The sequence below is a fragment of the Nelusetta ayraudi genome, unplaced genomic scaffold, assembly GCF_046127955.1.
Source record: "Nelusetta ayraudi isolate G7.1 ecotype Tasmania unplaced genomic scaffold, CSIRO-AGI_Nayr_v1 ptg000146l, whole genome shotgun sequence".
Lineage (NCBI taxonomy): Eukaryota > Metazoa > Chordata > Actinopteri > Tetraodontiformes > Monacanthidae > Nelusetta > Nelusetta ayraudi.
This window is the reverse complement of record NW_027466196.1, coordinates 1,484,672-1,506,226: the sequence shown is the minus strand read 5'-3', so window position 1 is coordinate 1,506,226 and position 21,555 is coordinate 1,484,672. Positions and strand designations below refer to the sequence as shown.

Here is a 21,555-nt window from a genome sequence, read left to right as displayed (position 1 = left end):
GTGAGTCCCACCAGCTGGGGGCGCTGTTGTCATCTTTTCATCTTGTCCCCATAAATCACATTCAAATGCATAACGACTCAGGTTGAGCGCCACCTAGTGGTCAGGAAGCTCATTATCATGCTAATTATGATGACAACTAATGATGAGATAATAATATAATAATGATAATAATAATAATAATAATATTCTTTGGGTCTTTTCCATCAAATATATCAAAATATATGTCTGCACAGTATGTATATATATATTTATATATATATATGTACATACGTGTGTTTGAGAGAGAGAGAGAGAGAGAGGGAGGGAGAGAGAGAGGGAGAGAGAGACAGAGAGAGACAGAGAGAGAGACAGAGAGGGAGAGTGAGAGAGAGAGGGAGAGAGAGAGAGAGGGAGAGACCACAGGGGGGCAGCAGTGTCCCCCTGGCAGTCTGAGATGTGACGGTGCGTTCACGGACATCACAAAGTTCAGAAACTGTTGAAGTTTTCCGTGAACATTGAAACTTTCAAACACTGAGCAGGTGGTGGCGCTGTTGTTGATTACAATAATGACGACGATGACGTCATGACTGCTGCTAATAATGATAACAGGAAGTTTGAATTCCATTTTAAACTGTAGTAGGCAGGGACTGTCCGAGCAGTCCCTGAACGCCTCATGAGACGGTGAGTGCTTGGAGCTCCGGAGCCCCGCAGCAGGACTTCAGTCCGTGTCAGAGCCGCAGGAGTCAGAGCCAGGGAGTCAGAGCCAGGGAGCCCAGCGGCAGGCAGAGGAGCTGCAAGCCACCCGGTGAGTCCTGGTCCTGGTCCTGGTCCTGGTCCTGGTCCTGGTGCCTTCATTAGGAATAGGTGGTCGGTCACACCGGAAGTTGTTGTTGACAATGATGATGATGATGATGATGATGATGATGATTTTAACGGTCTCCTGGTTCCGCTGCTGCTCTTTAGTTCTAAACTGAGATGTTTGGTCGAGAACTTTGGAGAGTCTGAGGTTCTGAGGTTCTGATGAGGTTCTGAGGAGTTTCTGATGAGGTTCTGAGGAGGTTCTAAGGTTCTGATGAGGTTCTGAGGTTCTGATGAGGTTCTGAGGAGGTTCCAGAGCTGCTCGGAGGTTGTTCTCTGGAGCTTGTGGCTGATTTTAGATGATTGATTTTTATTGTCATGTCACAAGTACGAACAAACAACGAACTGTGAACTGTGGTTGAAGTTGAAGTACTTCTATAATGTGTCCTGATTAAGTACTCAGTATTGGTACCCGTCAATACTGAACTAGTATGTTACGTACGTTAAGTACGTTACTGGTTCTGTAAAGTAGTATGAGAGTTATTACATACATGTACATAGATATGTCAGGTGATCTCCTCGGGGACCAGGTGTCTCCAGGCTCCTCCTCCTCCTGCTGCTGTCAGGGAAGTCATGTGACCAGAGTCCAGGTTTCCCAGCAGGCCTTGCGACGGTCCGACCCGGGGGCTCAGTGATCAGGGCTGATCAGCACCAGCAAAGAAGAAGTAGCCGCAGTAGAACTAGCACACTGGAAACTCACACTCCAACTAGCGTCAGTTAGCATTGGCTCGCATCAGCTAGCGTCAGTTAGCATCAGCTAGCATCAGTTGGCATTGGTTTGCGTCAGCTAGCGCCAGTTAGCATGACCTTCAGACTTGGCTCTGGTTTTGTCACAACGATGTCGTTCAATTGGAGGACAAATGATAATGTTTCAGGGTGATGTTGGGTCTCGGTGGAGCCCCCTGCTGGAGTGTCACATGACCTGAAACCATGGACCTGAAAAATGCAAATGAAAAAGAAACACACACACACACACACACACACACACACACACACACACACAGAAGCTAGACTTGTGTTCTTATAACGTCACTCAGTCTGGCGTTTTATGTTTCTGCTGATAACAAACACGCAATCACCATCCCTGTGTGTGTGTGTGTGTGTCTGAACACACTCCATTGTGTTGTTGTGTTTATCTTGTGGACCAATTAATAAGCTCGGCCAAGTCCGACGCTTCCTTCCGGTCCCAAAACTGTCTGAGCGGCGCCAAGTGACCTGGATCACACACACACACACACACACACACACACACATACACACACACTCACACACACTTGATGTGTCACGATTGTGTTGTGTTTTTACCACGTCTGGTTTTTCAGGTCACTGAATTTGGTGCAAAGTTCAACAGGAAGTTGTAGACGTGCTGCCCCCCTGGTGGCCGAGTGCAATACTACATGGCAACCAGAGAGTTGTGGGGGGATGGAGTATGAGAAAGTAGGCGGGGCCTCGTGATTGACAGCCGGCACGCCGTCAGATCAGACACACACACACTCATACACACACTCTTCAGCAACTAGCTAGCGGGCTAGCCAGCTAGCAGCCTAGTGGGCTAGCAGGCTAGCAGCTGAAGTGGCTTCTGTTGGTTAAAATAGCGTCCATTGTTCCTCCACACAATAGGCTGTTTGGCAGGAAGTGGGCGGAGCCTGGTGGATGGACGCCACTGTCTCTTTCCAAGAAACAGAGCCACTTCCTGCCGGGGAACAAAGGGGTGGCCGCCACTTCCTGCCACTGTGTAAGCACACACACACACACACACACACACACACACACACACACATGGCATAGAGCAGGAAGTGGCCTCCCCTGGTGATGTCATCAGGAGCCGGGTGTCGTGACACTGGGAGAACCATACGGCCAGTCCCAGGCTTCCTATTGGTGGGAGGACCAATAGGAAGCTGGGGACTGTAGCTCCGCCCCCTCTTCCTCCTCATTGGTCCAGATGGTGGTACCAGGAAGTGATTGTGTGAACAGACCACGATGGCTCCCGTTCATTTCAGAGAGTAGAGAGTCACATGATCTTCTGCCAATCACAAGCCTCCTGGAGGTCACTGACCGCCACGTCAGCCAACCACAACCAGCTGAGACACAGCCCATGGGATTATCTTTGCTGCAGTACCTCGAGTGGCCACTGGGATGTGGGGGGGGGTCGGGTTTCCAGTTCTGTTAACACAACCATGGAACAAACACACACAGTGCCAGTGCTGTTGCTGGTCACTGGGAGACACACAACTGTTGCTAAGGACGCACAAAGAGCGGTAAAGCATCTCCGCTGCAGAAGGCTAGCAGGCTAATTAGCTCGGTAGCTCAGTGGACTCTGGTCTTGTTGTGTGTGTCTGCCACCGGCGGCTTCCTGCAGGAAAGTGACTCCTGCTGTTGTCATTTCCTGTTTCTTTATTGACATTTCCTTCTTTCTTTCTATTTCCAACTCGTCCTTCAAACAAACATTTCCGTCCCGCTGCAAATGTTCGGAAGCTCGGCACAAAGAGTCGACAAACACCAGGGTGTTTCAGTCAGTTAGCAGCGACACTGTTAGCGTTAGCAGCTCGCCGAGTCACTCTCCCGCTCGTTGGTTCTTCTCCCTCAAACAGCGCAGGGAAAAAAAAACAAAACCAATGATCTGCTAGCGCCCCCCCCCCCCCACCCTCCTGGTTTGAACAGCTGTGATTGGAGGAAGTGGCTGCTGGCAGTGGCTGGAAACCTTCAGTCGTGTCCCCTCATTGTCCCGCCGCCGGCGGACAGGAAGAGGAAGTGGCGACCATCGGCCCGATAGCCGTGGGAACCGCAGGTTGAATAACATCGGTGAAACATCTGTCCTACTGGTTCCCAATCCAGCCAACACCCACACACACACACACACACACACACACACACACACACTCCTGTCTAAACACCTGAAGTCAGTCACTCTGAGTCACAGGAAGTGTGTTCTTCTTCTGCTTCCTGTGTCAATGTGTGTGTGTGTGTGTGTGTGTGTGTGTGTGTGTGTGTGTGTGTGTGTGTGTGTGTGTGTGTGTCTGCTTGGCCCTCATGTGCCTTCATGTCTTTCCGGGTGTTGACGCCAATGCTGCTGTCAGGAGAGACAAACGATGAGCTTCCTGCACACACACACACACACACACACACACACACACACACACTCAGAGGATGAGGTTGTTTCCTTCAGTGTTGTTGTCCCGCTGGTCATTTACCCCACAGCCTGACACCCACTGGCTCCCCCTACTGGCTGCTCTGTGTAAACACTACACAGTCACTCATTGACTTAACACTTCCTGGTGTGTGTGTGTGTGTGTGTGCGTGTCGAGTCGACCGGGGAGGTGGGGGGGGGGGGGTGGTCAGAGGCAGGGACGTCCCTGAAACATACGGGACAGAGTGAAGTGCGTCCCTATCAGTTCATTACGGCAGACCTGGCAACCCTGTGTGGACCACAGACGCAAATCAAAGGAGGTTTTCTCATTTTCCCGACAACACAGGACAACTTGTGTCCCGGGAGTGATGTTATTCTTCCCGGGACAGGAGGTGAACAAAGAGAAAAATTCTGGGAAAACGGGACGGGGGGGAAACCCCTACATTTGAGTGAAAAACAAAAATAACTTTAAGGGGAAACTATCCCTGGATTCTGGTTGTACTGCAGCCATCCTGCCACCAGGGGACTTCGTTGTCTCAGTGGTGCCTTCTTGAGAATCAGAGGTCGCAGAGGTCGCACACCTTCTCATTTAGACCCACTCTTGTTGTGGGTGGCGTCTGAATCGAATTCGTCGGACCTGGAGTCAGTTCCAGTTCAGTGTGTGGACGGCTGCTGCTGGTTTAGCTAGTTAGCCATTTAGCTAGTTAGCCAGTCAGCTAGTTAGCCACTTAGTCCGTTGACCAGTTAGCCAGTTAGCCAGTTAGCATGCTAACCAGCGCTGATGTGGGTGTGTGTCTCTCAGCGTCAGGAGGCCGGACTGGGATGTGAAGCAGCTGCGACGACGTCCCGCCCAATCAGTCGCGAGCAGGAAAAGGGGGCGGAGCCAGAGGAATGAGGACTCTCCTGGTGGTGGCGCCGTGGCTCCTCCCACTGCTGTGCCTGCAGCCCGCTGGCTGTGGCCAGGGGCGGAGCCACGCCAGGCCCCGCCTCCAGCTGTCACACTCAGGTAAGGGACTCCCGTCCAGGTGGGGGCGCCGTTTCCCCCAGCAAGGAAACTGATTTGGATCTTTCATTCGATTTTTCGATTCTTCTCCTTCATGTTGTTGGACAACCAACCGAGTCCCAGGACCTGGACTCCATATCAGAGTGTGTGTGTGTGTGTGTGTGTGTGTGTGTGTGTGTGTGTGTGTGTGTGTGTGTCTTTTTGTGTGCAGGCAGGTAGGTGTGGGGTTGAGGGGCCAGAGAGTGGGCGGTGCTTAAGCGGCTCCTGTGTGTGTGTGTGTTTTGTGCAGAGCTGCAGAGGGGGCGTGGCCTCCTGTGGGAGGGCGGAGCCAACGGTGCGCTGCTATTGGACGAAGACCAGGGCTGGTTGCTGGCGGGGGGGCGGGACCACGTCCACCTGCTGAGACCCGACAGCCTGGAGCAGCCAATCAGCACGGTGAGCTGGGACACGCCCACTTCTTGTCACATGACCCTCTGAGAGGAGGAGGAGGAGCCTCGTCTGGTCTGATGGTGTGTGTGTGTGTGTGTGTGTGTGTGTGTGTGTGTGTGTGTTCAGGTGCACTGGCCTGCAGCTGCAGAGCAGGTGGAGCGCTGCCTGCTGGCCGGCAAGAACCTGGAGGTGCAGAGGACACACAACTACACAACACAACAACTACACAAGTCCCCCAGTCAACTTGTTGTTGTTGTTGTTGTTGTTGTTGTCGTTGTTGTTGAAGCTCATTGTTGTGTCTTTCAGAGCGAGTGTGCCAACTTTGTGCGACTGTTGCAGCCGTTCAACCAAACTCACATCTACGCCTGTGCAACCGGAGCCTTTTACCCACAATGCACCTTCCTGCACCTGGACCTCAGCACCAAGGTGAGCACACCTCCATCTTCATCATCATCTTCATCATCATCTTCATCATCATCTTCATCATCATCAGTGATGACAGACTTTTCATGACACATCGCAGCACAAGTGGTGAAAGTTGGTCAAACACTGCTGTGTGTGTGTGTGTGTGTGTGTGTGTGTGTGTGTGTGTGTGTGTGTGTGTGTATGTGTGCGTGTGTGTGTGTGTGTGTGTGTTCCTCAGCAGGAGCCGTCCTTGTCGTTGTCTGACGTTGTCGAGTCGGGTCGAGGAAAATGTCCCTTCAGTCCCAGCGAGCCCTTCACTGCTCTACTGACTGGTGTGTGTCTCTCACACACACACACACACACAAGCACACACCAGAACCTCGCAGCGGACAAACAACACAAGCCAACACACTTTGTTGTGTCTCCGTCCTTCCCTCCTCCCTCCACCAGGGGGCGAACTCTTTGCCGGCACCTCCGTCGACTTCATGGGCGCCAACGCCGCCGTGTTCCGCACCACGCTGGGCGGCCGTGGCAGCAGCAGCAGCAGCAGCAGCAGCAGCAGTCAACACTACATCCGCTCTGAGGCCTACGACCACAACTGGCTCAACGGTGAGGAGGAAGTGGCGAGGGAGCCACTTCCTGTTTGCTCTTTCATCCATCATCCATCATCCCTCCATCATCCCTCCATCCATCATCCATCATCCATCATCCATCATCTCATCCATCATCCATCATCCATCCATCCATCCATCATCCATCATCCATCCATTATCTATTCGTTATCAACACAAACAGGAAGTGTGCCTTTTGGCACTTCCTGTGTCTCCTCTCTGGATGTTTGGTTTGCTGTGTTTTTAATCCAGCTTCTGTGTGTGTGTGTGTGTGTGTGTGTGTGTGTGTGTGTGTGTGTGTGTTCTCAGAGCCAGAGTTCGTGGCCTCCTTCTCCGTCCCCGACTCTCTCAGCTCCGATGACGACAAGGTCTACTTCTTCTTCCGGGAGTGGGCGGCGGTGGAGGAAGGGGCGGGCCCATGGGACAGGAAGTTGTACGCTCGGGTGGCCCGGGTCTGCAAGGTAGGTGGCGTCCAGCCACGCCCACTTCCTGTCGTACAGGACATTCAAAGCAAGCAATTAGTATCGATCCAATACCAAGTAAATATAGGGCTAGTATCACTGATACCAGTACTAGTACTGATACCAGTACTGATACTGATACCAATATCAATACTGATACCAGTACTGACACTGATACCAATAGCAATACTGATACCAATACTGATACCAGTACTGATGGGATGGATACTATCAGTATGGGCAGTGTTGGTATTGGCATGGATACAGTGGGAGTCGGGATGGATACTGTGGGTGTGGCCGGTGCTGGTACCAGGACAGATACCTCCTGACCCTGCTGGTGCTGGTGTCCCTGCAGAAGGACAGTGGAGGCAGGAGGAGCCTGATCCACCGCTGGACCACCTTCCTGAAGGTCCAGCTGGTCTGCTCACTACCTGCTGGTCCTGCTGGTCTGGACACTCACTTCAACCACCTGGGTAACCACTCGCCCCACCCCCCACCTCCTCTCTGATGGCCCCTCCCCCTCACAGTCCAGAATGTTCTGACTGGTCCTGTGGTCCCTGAAGGCATCATGGTGTGCTTGTTGTTGTTGTGGTCTCTTCCAGAGGACGTCTTCCTGCTGGAGACCAGGGACCCTCTGAACCCCACCTTCCACGCCCTCTTCACCACCTCCAGGTGAGGGGGCGGGGCCACTCACTGCTCACCTGCTTCACGACCGCTGTCTTTGAAAAAAACACAATCATGGAGGCATGTTCCCACTTCCCTCAACTCAGTTCAGTTCAGCTCAGTTCAGCTCAGCTCAGCTCAGTTCTGTTCAGTTCTGTTCAGTTCAGTTCAGTTCAGTTCAGTTCAGTTTAGCTCAGCTCACTACTGTCACTACTACTGCAGCCACTCTGATCTCCTGTTTTGCACTAAAAGCACTCTAGAGGAGGAGTGAGACCAAGGTCAAAAATGAAGGTCACGAGGTCACTTGCCCGGCCAGCAGGGGGAGGGGCAGGGTGAAGAGGTGGTCCTGCTGCTGGTGCTGTTGTAACCTGGAGGTGGTCACACTTCCTCTCCTCCCTCCCTCCCTCCTTCCTTCCTCCTGTTCCACCCTTCCTCACTGCCTTGTTTCCTCTCCTCCTCCTCTCACCCCCCTCCCCCCTCCACTCCTCCTCCTCCTCCTCCTCCTCCCCCCACAGCTCAGTCTTCAGAGGTTCAGCAGTGTGTGTCTTCTCCATGTCGGCGCTGCGTGCTGCCTTCAACGGTCCGTTCGCCCACAGAGAGAGCCCCCACCACCGCTGGGTGGAGTTCAAAGGTCACGTCCCGTACCCCCGACCAGGAGCTGTGAGTGGGACCCCCCCCCGGATATTCATCATATAACTATGATGACAGAAATAACGTGACATATCTCGTTATTATTATTATTATTATTATTATTATTATTATTATTATTATTATTATTAATAGTATTACTAATATTATTAATATAATAATAACAATAATAATAAATTAACAAAAACACTGAAATACTTAATCAAACTAAAGTTTCAAATGAAATCCAATGTGGGTAATGACGGCAAATAGACTCTCTGACTCCACCTGTCTCCACCTGACCCCTGACCTCTGACCCCCAGTGTCCCAGCGAGACCTACGACCCCCTGCACACCTCCACCAGGGACCTGCCAGACCAGGTGGTCAGCTTCATGCGGCAGCACCAGCTGATGTGGGAGCCTGTCCTGCCTCTAGGGGGCAGGCCGCTGCTGACCCGGCTGGCAGTGGAGCGGGAGGGGGACAACGGCGCCGCCCTGCTGACCAGGCTGGTGGTGGACCGGGTGGAGGCCGAGGACGGAGTCTATGATGTACTGCATCTGGGGACAGGTGAGGGGGCGGGGCTTAGAGCCAGCAGGGGGGAGGGACTTCCTGTTGCTGCTGGTGGAGACTGACCTCTGACTGACCTCTGGGTGACCTTTTTGTCCATTTGGCTGACCTCTGGGTGATCTGACTGACCTCTGGTTGACCTCTGGGTGACCTGACTGACCTCTGGGTGACCTTTTCGTTCATTTGGCTGACCTCTGGTTGACCTCTGGGTGACCTCTCCCCTGCAGAGGACGGGAAGGTGCTGAAGGCGGTGGTTGTGACCCTGGAGGGGCAGCAGACGGAGGAGATCCTCCTGGAGGAGCTGGCCGTCTTCCCCGTGAGATCGCTTCCTCTCCAGCCCTTAGCTTTAGCATTAGCATTAGCCTTAGCCTTAGCCTTAGCTTTAGCCTTAGCATTAGTCTTAGCTTTAGCATTAGCCTTAGCGTGGATCACAGTCCACCTTTCGGCTTCTCTCAGTCTGACGTCTATTCACAAGTTCTCCAGGTAGATTTTAGTGTTTTTACCGTTCACTTCCCTTTCTGTCCTGCAGAGGGCCTCCCCCATCCTGAGCATGAAGCTGTCCACCAAGAGAGTACGTCTGTCAGTTCATCTGTGTCAAAGATTTCAATGGTTCCCTGTCACAGTTTATTGTCATGGGCCTCATTTTCTACAATAATATTTGGTGGAAAACGTGTGCAGTCCTGGTTTTCTTCTTCTGTGGTGTGCAGCAGCAGCTGTTTGTGTCCAGCGAGGTGGGCGTAGCCCAGGTGGCGCTGCAGCGCTGCGAGCTGTATGGCGCTGACTGCGCCCACTGCGGCCTGGCCCGGGACCCCTACTGCTCCTGGGACGGACAGACCTGCTCCCGGTTCTTCCCCAGCAACAAGAGGTAGCCCCGCCCACCACTCCTCACCAGCCAATCACAGTCTTACTCTTGTAAGAATTATTTTTACATATATGTATATATATATATATAAATATATATGTAAGAACCATTCTATGGAGGGGGGGGGGGATGAAATGACTGGCCACAGCGCCCCCAGCTGGTCTGGAGGACGCTGCTGCTCATTCCTATAAACTGTGTTTGTGCTGTCACTGTGTCCAGACGAGCTCGGAGGCAGGACGTGATGTATGGCGCCCCCTGGAGTCAGTGCCCTGTCACGCAGGACGGTGAGACACACACACACACAAACGATTCTAGTGAATTTCCACACTGTAGGATGAGTAAAGTCTGTCTTTTTTATATTGTGAAGCAGAAATTTAAAAACTGAACTTACTTGACAAAAATGTGGAGGTCTTATCTTATCTTTCTGAGGATTTAAATATCTTGCTTTGCCTTTTTCCTTTCTAACCCAATAAATATTGTATTTTATTTAGTCATTGATATTCAATTAATATATATTTTATTATTATTAAGCGCTTTGGGTATCTTGAAAAGCGCTATATCATTTCAAGCCATTGTTATTGTTATTGTTATTATTATTATTATTATTATTATTATTATTATTATTATTATTATTATTATTATTATTAATAAAGCACATTTTCACTTCAATATGGCAACAGTTCCATCATAGAGATTCCATAATTCAGAAATCATAAGACGTGAAGTCATAAGAAGAGAAGTAAATCAGTGAAACAAAGTTGGTTTTACCTTCGTGGCTACATTTCAAAACTTGTTTTATCCCACGTTATGTTACGTATGCTACTTCAGGGTGCTCTCTAGTGGCCACGTGGTGCAAGTGCAGCCAGTCCTTCTGTCAGTTCTTCTCTGCACAGACCATGTGTGTTTTCTGAGTTTGGTAAGTGAAGATGTTGAACTGGTGTTTGCTGCTCACTGTGCCGCCGCTGTGCTTGTGCTTGTGGGTCCAGACGTGGACTCGGCGCCGGTGAAGCTGGCCTACGGCGTGGAGGGCAACGCCACCTTCCTGGAGTGTGAGGCGGGCTGGCCACAGGCCCACATCCAGTGGACGCTGCAGGGCGACGCCGGCGTCCACACCACTGTGATTATTACACTTTGAATTACAATCAATATTGACTATTACAGCTGTTTTATTTATGTATTTATTTAATTAATTAATAACATTTTTCCTCTGTACTGAATATACATGAAAATCATGCAGTTTTATATTCAGCTACACAACAGTGGAGTTCAAATGGCTCCAATAACAACTATATCAGCGTTTCTCAACCGGTGGGTCGCAACCCCAAAAGTGGCTCACAGAGCTGTTTTGATTTGATTGCGGTTTCATGGGGAGCCCCTCCCACTGAACTGTATTACAAACTCATTTATATAGATATATACATATGTATATATTTGTATATATATGGGCTGGGGAAGTATATATATATCTATTTATATTAAGACTTTACCAATATAAGGATCATGAATCAGGTCAAATGCTCCCTGCTTTGTTGGCCCTTAAGATGATGGAGGTCCACCAGCGAGTCACGGTAGTCCACCTGGTCTCTCCTCTGCCCTCCAGGTCCCCCAGACCGATGAGTCGCGCGTCCTCCACACAAGACGAGGGTTGCTGGTTCAACGCCTGCAGGCGGCCGACGCCGGCCTCTACACCTGCGCGGGCCACGAGCACAGCTACCGCCAGGTCCTGGCCCGCTACCGCCTCCACGTGCTCCCCGGCCACAGCCTCCTCCGGCCCGGCAAGGCTCCGCCCCCCAGGCGCTACAAGGACCTGAACGCCGTGGCGGCGGCGGCGGCCGTGACCTCTGACCTGCCCGGCCTGGGCCAGTACTGCGAGCAGCTGTGGTACCAGCATGAGAAGCGGCGGCAGCAGAAGCTGAAGCTGAAGCTGAAGCTCAGCAAGCAGGAGGACAAGAAGGCCCGCGTCAGGAGGAACGACCCGGCTCTCTAGCGCCCCCACAGGGCCAGGAGGTCCAGGAAGTCCAGGCCAGGACGACGCCTCCTGGCTTGAAGGGTCAAAGGGTGTAAAAAACCAACTCGCCCTGTAGCCCCATGACCAGTAGCACACACACATACACACACACACACACACACACACACACACACATACAACAAATTCTGTATGGATGAACAAAGCAGTACCCCAAAGGTTTTTGCGCTACATTTACTGTGTTTCAAACATATTTATATATTTTCTTTGTGAGGCTGATGTAAAGGACAAGACCTGTGTTTTGAAGTGGAGTCACAGCGCCATCCTTCCTGTGAGACCGGGACCTCCTCCAGAGCACACTCGGGCCAGCTTCATCATCTCGTTCATATTTGACGCTCATACTTTGAAACTGTGTCGTATCTATGAAGTATTATTCACCCGGATGTATATTGGAGAGCTCTATTTTTGATAGCAGTCTTTTATATGCTAGATCGTCTCCACTGTAGTCTCAGTAGCACCACCATGTGGCTAACAATGTAACTGCGCAACTGTTGCTACAGCTGAATGGGAAATAAAAAACAACTGTAAACATTTGTTTTCCTTTTTGCTTTGGAATATGAATGTGTTGCATTGCGTTGGATTCATGTTTGACCGAGCAAGAGAATTTCAAAAGCAACAGAGTGACTTTACATAGGAGCGATACAGAGAGCCGTTCGGACCAGGAGCTTGCCGGGGAAGAGAAAAGAAAGAGAGAAGAGAGAGGATGGAAGGAAGGACAGCGGCAGAAGATATGAGGAAAATAGAATGGAGGAAGCCAGAACAGAAAGCAGTTGTTGGATCTGAATCTTAAATGAGTCCTGTGACATTGACCACAAGACTGGAAACACACAGTTGGGGATGTGCAAGGTGGCAAAGAGTGAACAGACGGCAATTAAAGGTCAAATATGACAAGAGAGCAGCAACACGGTGGACAGAAGAACGCAGTCAGACCATCAAAGCAAGGAATGGAGCTTTGAAGACAATAAAAAGGACTCATTTATGAACAGACATCGCTAGAAAATTAAATATCACAAGCAAAGGTGAAAAGGAAAGAAGAGTATCTTATTTTGTTCCTGGAATTATTGACTGACACGATCCATAAAGAGATGGAAGCAAGGAAGAGGAAAGGAAAATGGGTGGAACTGGTCAGCAGAGGACTGGAGGGTGAGCACGAGGTTGCATTCACGGTCAACGTTTCCGTCCAACTCCAGACAGCGGAGCAGCCCCAGCTACGGCCAGGTGGTGGCAGCAGAGTGCGACGCAGCGGCAAACAGAGCACACGTTGTGAGCAGCAGAAGAAGGCAGGCGGCAGTGTGGTGGTCGCGCTCGGCTCAGCCTGGTTCGACTGTGTTTGAATGGGTCAACGGCTGTTGGAAGTGTTGAACCGCTGCCTGCACTGAAGGTGAAGGCGGGTTCGGGCTCAATATCTAGTCTCTTCCGGAACCGGCAGGAAGTAGGGCCGCCTGTTGCTGTCGTTAGCCGCTGCGGCTAGTTAGCCAGCAGAGCTTTCGTGTTCACTGTGACGCGGGAAGGAGGACAGTATTCAGACAAAAGTTGTGTTGCTTGTTCAGGTGGGACTCGAGCTGACTGCAACTACAGAAGGAAGCCAACCAGGGCGACCCAGATGTCTCTTCAGACGCCCCAGCAGCCCAGCTTCCTGCTGGTGAGACACTGGAGCTCCATCACTGATCTAGCCGGCTAGCTAGCTAGCGCAAAGTCCAACCGCGAGTAGGAACCTCCTGCTAACCTCTCTCTCTCTCTCTCTCTCTCTCTCTCTCTCTCTCTCTCTCTCTCTCTCTCTCTCTCTCTCTCTCTCTCCCCCGTCCAGGCCACCCTGAAGGCCGACTCGACCACCAAGACCCTCCCTCAGCGGTGCCTGGACCTGGTGAAGATCATCGATGAGTGTCACGCCAAGGTAGCAGACACACACACACACACACACACACACACACACACACACACACAGAGAGAGGGAAGGGCTCTATGTCGCTACCTCTAAATGTTCTGCTTCAGTGACGGTTTGTATTTAAACTGTCAACATTAAAAAAAAAAACAAAAACAAAACTTTATTGACAAGTGTTTTTCTTCTTATTGTTATTTTCCTACTTCCTCTCTTCCTCCACCTCCCAATGCTGCTCCTCCTCATCAGGAGCTGCACCCAGTCTTCCCCTGGCTGGTGGAGACTGTGTTTGGCAGTCTGGATGGTGTCCTGGCTGGCTGGAACCTGCGCCTCCTGCAGGCCAGGAGCAATGACTACACCGCGGTGATGGACTTCCTGAAGCCCAGGTAGGCAGACAGACAGGCAGGCAGGCAGACTGGCAGGCAGACAGACTGGCAGACAGACAGGCAGGCTGACTGACTGACTGACTGACTGACTGACTGACTGACAGGCAGACAGACAGGCAGGCAGGCAGGTGCTCAGACAGGATGTTCTAAGCAGCTGTTCCTCCTCCAGCGGCCCCATGATGAAGCTGGTCTACAAACTCCAGGCTGAGGACTTGAAGTACGAGGTTCCCGTCAGCTTCCTGCCGGTAGGATGCTCACCGGTGACCTCTGACCTCTGCTGCGACTGCTGGATTGTGTCTCAGTGAATGACCTCCACCTCCTGCTCCTCCAGGCTCCAGTGAAGGCCTGCCTCCAGGAGGGGGTCCTCCCAGACTGTCCCCTCTTCCACAACAGGCTTCAGTTCCCCCTGCCGGGCCTGCCGGCCCTCAACCTGGCCCTCAGTATCCTCACACAGCAGGAGGGGGGGGTGGGGTGGGGGGGTTCCTCTGAGGTTTTGTCTGGACCTTCAGAAGGGTTGGTGGAGGGAGCAGCAGCAGCAGCAGATGTTCTCCTCAGCTGTCAGTCAATGTGGTGGTGACCTCTTGACCTTTCCTCAACTCAGACCTTCAGATCCCTTTGAGTTCTACATGTTCAACTTTGCCTTCTGCCTCATCGTGCCAAAGGTGTGTGTGTGTGTGTGTGTGTGTGTGTGTGTGTGTGTGTGTGTGTGTGTGTGTGTGTGTGTGTGTGTGTGTGTGTGTGTGTGTGTGTGCGTGTGTGTGCGCGCACGCATACACTGACTGATCAGTGTGTGTGTGTGCGCGCACGCATACACTGACTGATCAGTGTGTGTGTGTGTGCGCGCACGCATACACTGACTGATTGTGTGTGTGTGTCTCTAGCCCCTCCCCCAGCCTGGCTCCTCTGTCAGTGACTCCGCCTACATGAAGCTGCTGGAGATGTTCCTCCACTACTTCCTGCCCATCCAGGGCAGCGTGCCCCCCTCCCCCTTCCAGGACCCCAGGGGCTCCGTCAGCACCGCCCCCTCGCCCAGGTACCACACACACACACACACACACACACACACACACACACAGGGCCGGTGCTGAGGTGTGTGTGTGTCTGCAGGTCATCCAGCCTCCACACCCCCAGCAGCCTCCTCAAGCACCACATCTTCCACCAGCCCAGCGCCAACGCAGACCCCTCGGCCCAGGAAATCTGGAGATCCGAGACCCTGCTGCAGGTGAGCCCCCTGGGACTCCAGGACCCTGCAGGAGCCTGCAGGACCTGGCAGGACCTGGCACAGTGCAACACAGTGGCTGCAGTTCAGTCAGAGGGAGCAGGAGTGAAGCCCTCCATGACCTCCTCCCTAACTCTCTCTCTCTCTCTCTCTCTCTCTCTCTCTCTCTCTCTCTCCCCCCCCCTCCTCCAGATGTTAGTGGAGGTGTGGCTCCACCACTACTCTCTGGACATGTACCAGAAACTGCAGTCTCCTCAGGTCAAGGTGAGAGGAAGCCCCGCCCCCTCCTGCTGCTGCTAGTACTCCTCCCCCCTCTCTCTCTCACACACACACACACACACACACACACACCAGGTCATGTGACCTGTCTCCTCAGTGGTCCTGCTGTTTGTGTTGTTTTTTGTCAGCAGACTGGTTGTCGTCCGACTGTAGCTCAACAGCAGAAGCGGCACAACAACACAACCCCCCCGCCCCCACCCCGACGGCTGCATGCTGCATCATGGGTGTTGTGTTGTGTTGTTGTGTGGTCACACAGGAATAACACCAGCATGGGGTCACTGTGTGTGTGTCTGTGTCTGTGTGTGTGTGTGTGAGTGTGTCAGCCTCCCTCCTTGTCATCTGTCACCTCCTGTGCTCCTCCAGCCCTCTGTGATGTCACAAAGGGTGCTGACTGACAGCAGCAGTTTGAGCAGGAGGCTGAAAACAGCGGGCTAACTGCGTTCCACAGCTGAGCTGCTCACTGAGGCCCCCTGGTGGCGGCCAGGAGGAGGAGGAGGAGTCACTTCCTGTTTTGACGACGTGTGTTTCCTGTGTCATTGCTGTGAGGACTGACGTGTAGTTGTTGTTGTAGTTCAGTGTGTCATGCTGTTGTGTTTGTCTCCTCTCCTGCTTCCTGTTTCCTTCTCGATGTTCTTTTGGTTTTTGGTTTTTTTCACTCACTTCCTTCTGGTTGCAACTCCTGTCTTCTCTTCTCCTTCCTGCCTCATGTTCACCTCCTTCCTTCTCCCTCCTTCTCCTGCTCCTCTTCCTCCTCCTCACTCCTGCCCCTTATCCTCCTCCTCCTCCTCCTCCTCCTTCCTGCCTCTCATGTTCACCTCCTTCCTCCTCCTCCTCCTCCTCGCTCCTCCTCCTTCCTCCTTCTTCTTCTCTTCCTCCTCGCTCCTCTTCCTCCACCTGCTCCTTCTCCTTCTTCTCCTCCTCCTCTTCCTCCTCGCTCCTCCTGCTCTTCCTCTCTGTCTCCCCCTGGTGGTTCTGGGGTGACCAGCTGGCGTTGCTGCAGTACCGCCTCAGTCTGTCCAGCGTGGGGAGCCCCGCCCCCCCCCCACCAGGCTCTGGGACCCTCCACACCTACCAAGTACTGTTACCTTTTTCATCGCCCCTCCCCCTGCCCCTCCCCTCGGTCCTCTGGAGCCCCCTGCAGTTCATCCTCAGCCACTGCAAGCTCTCCCCTCCTCCCCCACCGGTCGAGGCTGCTTCTCTGGTTCCGCCCCTCCAGTCTCCTGATTGGCTGGCTGCTTGGCCGGCTGGCTGCGTGGGTGCGGCCTCACCGCCACACACTCCCGTCGGCCGCCAGCAGGTGGAGCTGGAGGACCAATCAGAGGACGAGGCTTTGATGAACAAGTCGATAATTCAGTGTTTCCAGTCAGTGTCACGACCTTCCCGGTGACCTTGAACACTGGAGGTGACATTCACACACTTGATATATACACACTTATATATGACACACACGTATAAAAGAGAAGCCTCCTCGACAGGAAATGAAATCCTGGAATGAATCTTTGGAATTTTTTTCTTTTTTTCTGGTTGAGTTTTTCCACTTCTTTTTCTTTTAATTTAATTGCATGATGTTTGTGTTGCTGCTGCTGCTGCTGCTGCTGCTGCTGCTGCTGCTGCTGCTGCTGCTTTCACTTTTTTTTTGAGATTGATGCTTTTTTTAATTTATTTTGCTCTCCATGCACTGTGCAGGAAAGGGTCAGACCGACCGGGTCAGACGAAAGTTTGAACTTTTGCAACACAACAAAAAAAATCACATCAAGTGTTTGTTGCCCCTGAGCTTTGATCTGCTGTGTGTTTGGCTGAGATGATCCTTAATGGTGGGTGGGGGGGGTCAGGGTCAGGGGTGAATGATCCACTCAGCAGCTCCTGGTGGGTGGAGCTCCGAGGTCTCCAGGTATCTGCTGAACCCAGCAGGTCTTCAGGCTTCTCAAACCCAAAGGAATCTGATTCCTTTGTCTCCTCCTCCTCCTCCTTGTGGACCAGTGGTTCTCCACTGCTGGTGGACTCTCAGGACCATCGTCACCATTGATGGCCCACTTTAGACTGGACCGATGCACAATGAACCACCAACATTTTCTCTGTGAAATATTGATTTTTTAAATCCTGGCCACGAAGCCATGACCCACTTTGGGGGTTGCGCCCCACCAGTTGAGAAACACGGCTTCAGGTTGTTGGTGTTTACAGTAATTTGGGGGGGGGGAGAAGAGTGTCGACCTCGGAGCTCCAGTCTGACCTCTGACCTCCCGGGTGACTTGATTGGCTGCTTTGCTGGTACCCAGAATGCATCGCTGTTGGCTGTGTGTGTGTGTGTGTGTGTGTGTGTGTGTGTGTGTGTGTGTGTGTGTGTGTGTGTGTGTGTGTGTGTGTGTGTGTGTGTGTGTGTGTGTGCCGGGGTGGGGGTGGTAGCGGCGTCGTGGCAGTAGCTCTGTGTGACAGTGCGCCCCCTGCAGGAGCCTTTCAGCCCTACGGAGGAGCACGTGCTGGCGGTCCGCCTGCTGGTCAAACACCTGCACTGCTTCTCTAACAGCCTGAGAGAGAGAGAGGAGCCCCGGGCCGAGCAACACACACATACACACAGCAGCCCCATGGACGAGTTCAAGAGGTCAGCAGCACACAAACACACACATTATTTTTTATTTTTATAATTATTATTTTTATTTCGTTTTCATTTTTTCATTGTTATTTCTCCTCCCCTCCACAGGGTGGCAGTGCAGCGCTTTGTGCAGCAGAAGCTCTACCTGTTCCTGCAGCAGTGCTTCGGCCACTGGCCACTCAACGCCTCCTTCAGAGCGGTAAGCCCCGCCCCCTACCCAGCCCCACCCACTCCCCCAGCCCCATGTGTGTCTGCATATGTTCTTGTGTGTGTGTGTGTGTGTGTGTGTGTGTGTGTGTGTGTGTGTGTGTGTGTGTGTGTGTGTGTGTGTGTGCAGGTGCTGGAGACGTGGCTGAGCTACATCCAGCCGTGGAGATACTGTGGTGACACTTCCCCCAGCAGCCAACAGGTGGCGGAGCAGAGGACGGTCCCGGACAAGTGGTGGGTCCTCCCTCCCTCCCTCCCTCCCTCCCTCCCTGACCCCTGACCCCTGACCCTCCCTCTGGCCCTGCAGGGAGCCCTTCGTGCAGGAGAACCTGCTGATGTACACCAAGCTGTTCCAGGGCTTCCTGAGCCGCAGCCTGAGGACGGAGCTGCTGCAGAGCCACAACGCCCTCACCGTGCTCAGGGTCACCAAGGTCTTCTCACACCTCAACCTGGCACACTTCATCCAGAAGGGTGAGTCAGTGAGTCAGTCAGTCACACAGTCGGTCACACAGTCAGTCAGTCAGTGAGGTATGTGTGTGTGTATATATGAAAAATATGCACAGTATGTGTATATGTATGTCCATACATATGGAGACACCATAGTCAGAGTACAGTAATAATAATAATATAATAATAAAACTTTATTTGTACAGCGCTAAATCACAACCAAAGGCGTCTCAAAGCGCTTTGACCAATCAGAGAGAAGCAACCGGGCCCCCGGAGCAAGCAAGGAAAAAGTAGTTGGGGTGAAATACAAAAATAGAGGAGAGACAGAGAAAGAGAGAAAGCCAGGGTGACAGACAGGGTGACAGTATGCACTGCAAATGAAATTTCTAAATACAAATTATTTACATATGAAAATACTTTTGTGTGAAGTACAGTAAGTGTCAAGTACACACACCCCAAGTACAGTGGCAAAGTATTTGTACCCATTGACTTCCCGCCTCTGGCTGTAGGGGTGTGGGGGGGGTCAGATGGAGTGGCAGGGCTGTGATTGGCTGACAGGAAGTTGTGCCCCTCCCCCTCCCTGCAGCCGAGCAGCTCTTCCTGGAGCCGGAGCACGTCCTGCACCAGCACCGCCAGCCCCGGGCGGCGCCCTCCGCTGGCGGCGCCGGCAGCTACCTGTCGCCCTCTGGCGGCAGCTACCTGTCGCCCAGCTACCTGTCGCCCCGCCAGCGGGTGATGAGCGACTCGGTGTTCCGGGTCAAGAGTCACGTGTACGCCCTGGAGGGCCAGGACTGCCAGTACACGCAGATGTTTGGCGCCGAGCTGCGGGGGTCGGTGAGTGCTCGCACAGGAAGTGATGTCCCCCTAGAGGCCACTCTAGGTACTGCAGCAGCAGAAATAATCCCTGTGACCCCCCCCTGCTGTCCTGTGGTGGTGGTGCAGGTGATGAAGCTGGTGCAGGTGGTGGCCCAGGCCCGCCACACGGCCACCAGGATGCTGGAGCACTCTGCGGCCGCCAGCAGCAACAGCAGCAGCAGCGGCTCCCTCTGGTGGCGACTGACAGCGGGCCTGCTGGACGCCAAGGAGGCGGAGTCAGAGGACGGCGAGCAGAGTCTGAGGAAGACCGGCGAGATGCTGGAGCGAGCCCTGGAGAACCTCTGCCACATCTTCAAGGTGGGTCAGGAGCTCCTCCTCCTCCTCCTCCTTCTGCACCTCCTCCCTCCCTCTACTGACGGCCTCCCTCCTCCTGCAGTTGAACCAGGCTCAGGTGAGCCAGCTGGTCTCAGGTCTGGACTGGTCCCAGGACCCTGGTACCAGTGGTCAGCTGCCAGACTGCATCCAGGGAGAGAACGGCCTGCAGCTGACTGAGCTGGGCAGGCAGCAGGTGGGTGGCGCTCCTCACTGCTCCTCACTACTCCTCACTACATGGCATTGTGTGTAGATGGATGTGTGTGTGGGTATATTATATATTAAGGGTGCACAATAAATATCGTGTCGATATCGGGAATGATGATGTCACACCGATGAGTCCAGTAATATTAGAATCTTAGCTCCGGTCCAGATTGTGTAGCTTGCCGGCGCTGTGCTGCAGCTGGGTTAGGGTGAGCGAATCAAGCGCTCCCTTTCTCCGTGGACGTCCTGCCTGTGCCTGACGTAAACTCACCCAGCGAGTGCGTGACGTGTTGTGCATTCCTAATATGCATGTATGTATGTGTGTGTGTGTGTGTGTGTGTGTGTGTGTGTGTGTGTGTGCAGATCATCAGTGGACTGCGCAGGTTCGACATCCAGTACCAAGGCGACCCGGAGCTGCAGCCAATCAGGAGCTTTGAGAACGGCGCCCTGGTGCGGCTCCTCTACTGGCTGTCCTGCTGGATCAACCACCAGGTGGCTGCCGGTCGCCTCACACACACACACACACACATACACATCTGTCCAGTGGGATAAGAGGGGGGCGGGGCTTACGGTGAGACTTTCCCTCTGATCGGCTCCTCCTCCTCCTCCTCAGCTCCACGGCCCCATGGTGGCGCTGTGCTCTCGGCCGGACCTGCTGGGTCGTCTGGGCCGCTACTACCTGACGGCAGGCGACGGTGCGGCGGCGGCGGCCCGGCTGGCCTCCGCCCCGCTGGTGACCCGCCGGTACCAGCAGCACCAGTACCAGCGCCAGCGGGAGCAGCCGCGGCTCAGCCTGCGGCGGCTGGCCAGCTACCGCACGCTGCTAGCGCTGCTGCTGCTCTACCTGCTGGCGGCGCTGCTGCTCTCGGTCGGCCCCGCCTCCAGCACCGCACTCATCCTGGCGGGGGCGCTGCTGCACGGCCTCTTCGTGGTCACGCTGGGAGACAAGCTCAAGACAAACTGACACAGGAGTGGCGCCTCCTGCTGGATAAGAGGACTCACTGTTGGATGATGTTAATTTGTTTTATTTTTTTATATTTTTTGGCTGCAAAATAATGTTTTTTGGGTTTTTTTTGGATCGATCAACTGACCAAGAAACCGGCTGCTTATTGGTGGAAATGTTACTATACTAACAAGATATTTAATTGAAGTCCTTTAAAGTGCCAGCGCACCCAAATCTGGCACCAAATCACAGCTGATGGAAGTGAATTTGTGATTGAAAAAAAATGCCTGGTTTTCTTTTTCTTGTGTGTTTTTTAAAAGGGAGATCACAACGAGACGCATTGACTTTTGTCAGTGGTTTGCTTGGATTGTTTTCCAAAAGGACTGACTTGTAAATAAAATGCTGAGCTCTTTGATGCTCCTCTGATGCTGGACTCCTATTTTATTTCTATTATTTGTGACTATTTTCAGCAAACATCTGCACCACAGAAGAAGAGAGTTTGAGTTGGTCAGCGGCAGCCCACTGTATACTCATTGTATCAACGGTCATCGTGTAAAACTGCAAATACTCAACGACGTGTGGGAAAATGTGTTCA

General features: G+C 52.8%; 2 protein-coding genes across 8 annotated transcripts; both read left to right on the top strand.

Annotated features, from left to right (window-relative positions):
• Window positions 1–655: 655 nt before the first annotated feature.
• LOC142879738 (semaphorin-3D) lies at window positions 656–12,149 on the top strand. Of its 4 annotated transcripts, none has more exons than XM_076013163.1 (18): window positions 656–784; window positions 4,767–4,963; window positions 5,256–5,402; window positions 5,523–5,585; window positions 5,703–5,822; window positions 6,043–6,133; window positions 6,252–6,410; window positions 6,722–6,873; window positions 7,229–7,346; window positions 7,476–7,545; window positions 8,052–8,196; window positions 8,487–8,730; window positions 8,958–9,046; window positions 9,260–9,301; window positions 9,438–9,595; window positions 9,812–9,876; window positions 10,579–10,709; window positions 11,193–12,149. In XM_076013163.1, the coding sequence occupies exons 2-18, from the start codon at window positions 4,856–4,858 to the stop codon at window positions 11,577–11,579; spliced, it is 2,289 nt and encodes a 762-aa protein (XP_075869278.1). In that variant the 5' UTR covers window positions 656–784; window positions 4,767–4,855; the 3' UTR covers window positions 11,580–12,149. The 4 variants fall into 4 exon arrangements, with proteins under 4 accessions (XP_075869278.1, XP_075869277.1, XP_075869275.1 ...); XM_076013162.1 differs by having other exon boundaries at window positions 4,767–4,970; window positions 5,257–5,402; window positions 9,441–9,595; XM_076013160.1 differs by having other exon boundaries at window positions 4,767–4,970; window positions 5,257–5,402.
• Window positions 12,150–12,688: 539 nt separating this feature from the next.
• smpd4 (sphingomyelin phosphodiesterase 4) lies at window positions 12,689–21,372 on the top strand. 4 transcript variants are annotated; one of them, XM_076013155.1, is made up of 20 exons: window positions 12,689–12,761; window positions 13,169–13,260; window positions 13,426–13,512; window positions 13,747–13,883; window positions 14,053–14,128; window positions 14,215–14,323; window positions 14,493–14,545; window positions 14,765–14,916; window positions 14,991–15,105; window positions 15,295–15,366; window positions 16,367–16,456; window positions 17,829–17,980; window positions 18,080–18,170; window positions 18,309–18,412; window positions 18,486–18,649; window positions 19,212–19,459; window positions 19,568–19,798; window positions 19,878–20,009; window positions 20,381–20,509; window positions 20,631–21,372. In XM_076013155.1, the coding sequence occupies exons 1-20, from the start codon at window positions 12,704–12,706 to the stop codon at window positions 20,979–20,981; spliced, it is 2,643 nt and encodes an 880-aa protein (XP_075869270.1). In that variant the 5' UTR covers window positions 12,689–12,703; the 3' UTR covers window positions 20,982–21,372. The 4 variants fall into 4 exon arrangements, with proteins under 4 accessions (XP_075869270.1, XP_075869271.1, XP_075869273.1 ...); XM_076013158.1 differs by lacking the exon at window positions 12,689–12,761 and adding an exon at window positions 12,870–12,999; XM_076013159.1 differs by lacking the exon at window positions 12,689–12,761 and adding an exon at window positions 12,887–13,050.
• The last annotated feature ends 183 nt before the right edge of the window (window positions 21,373–21,555 follow it).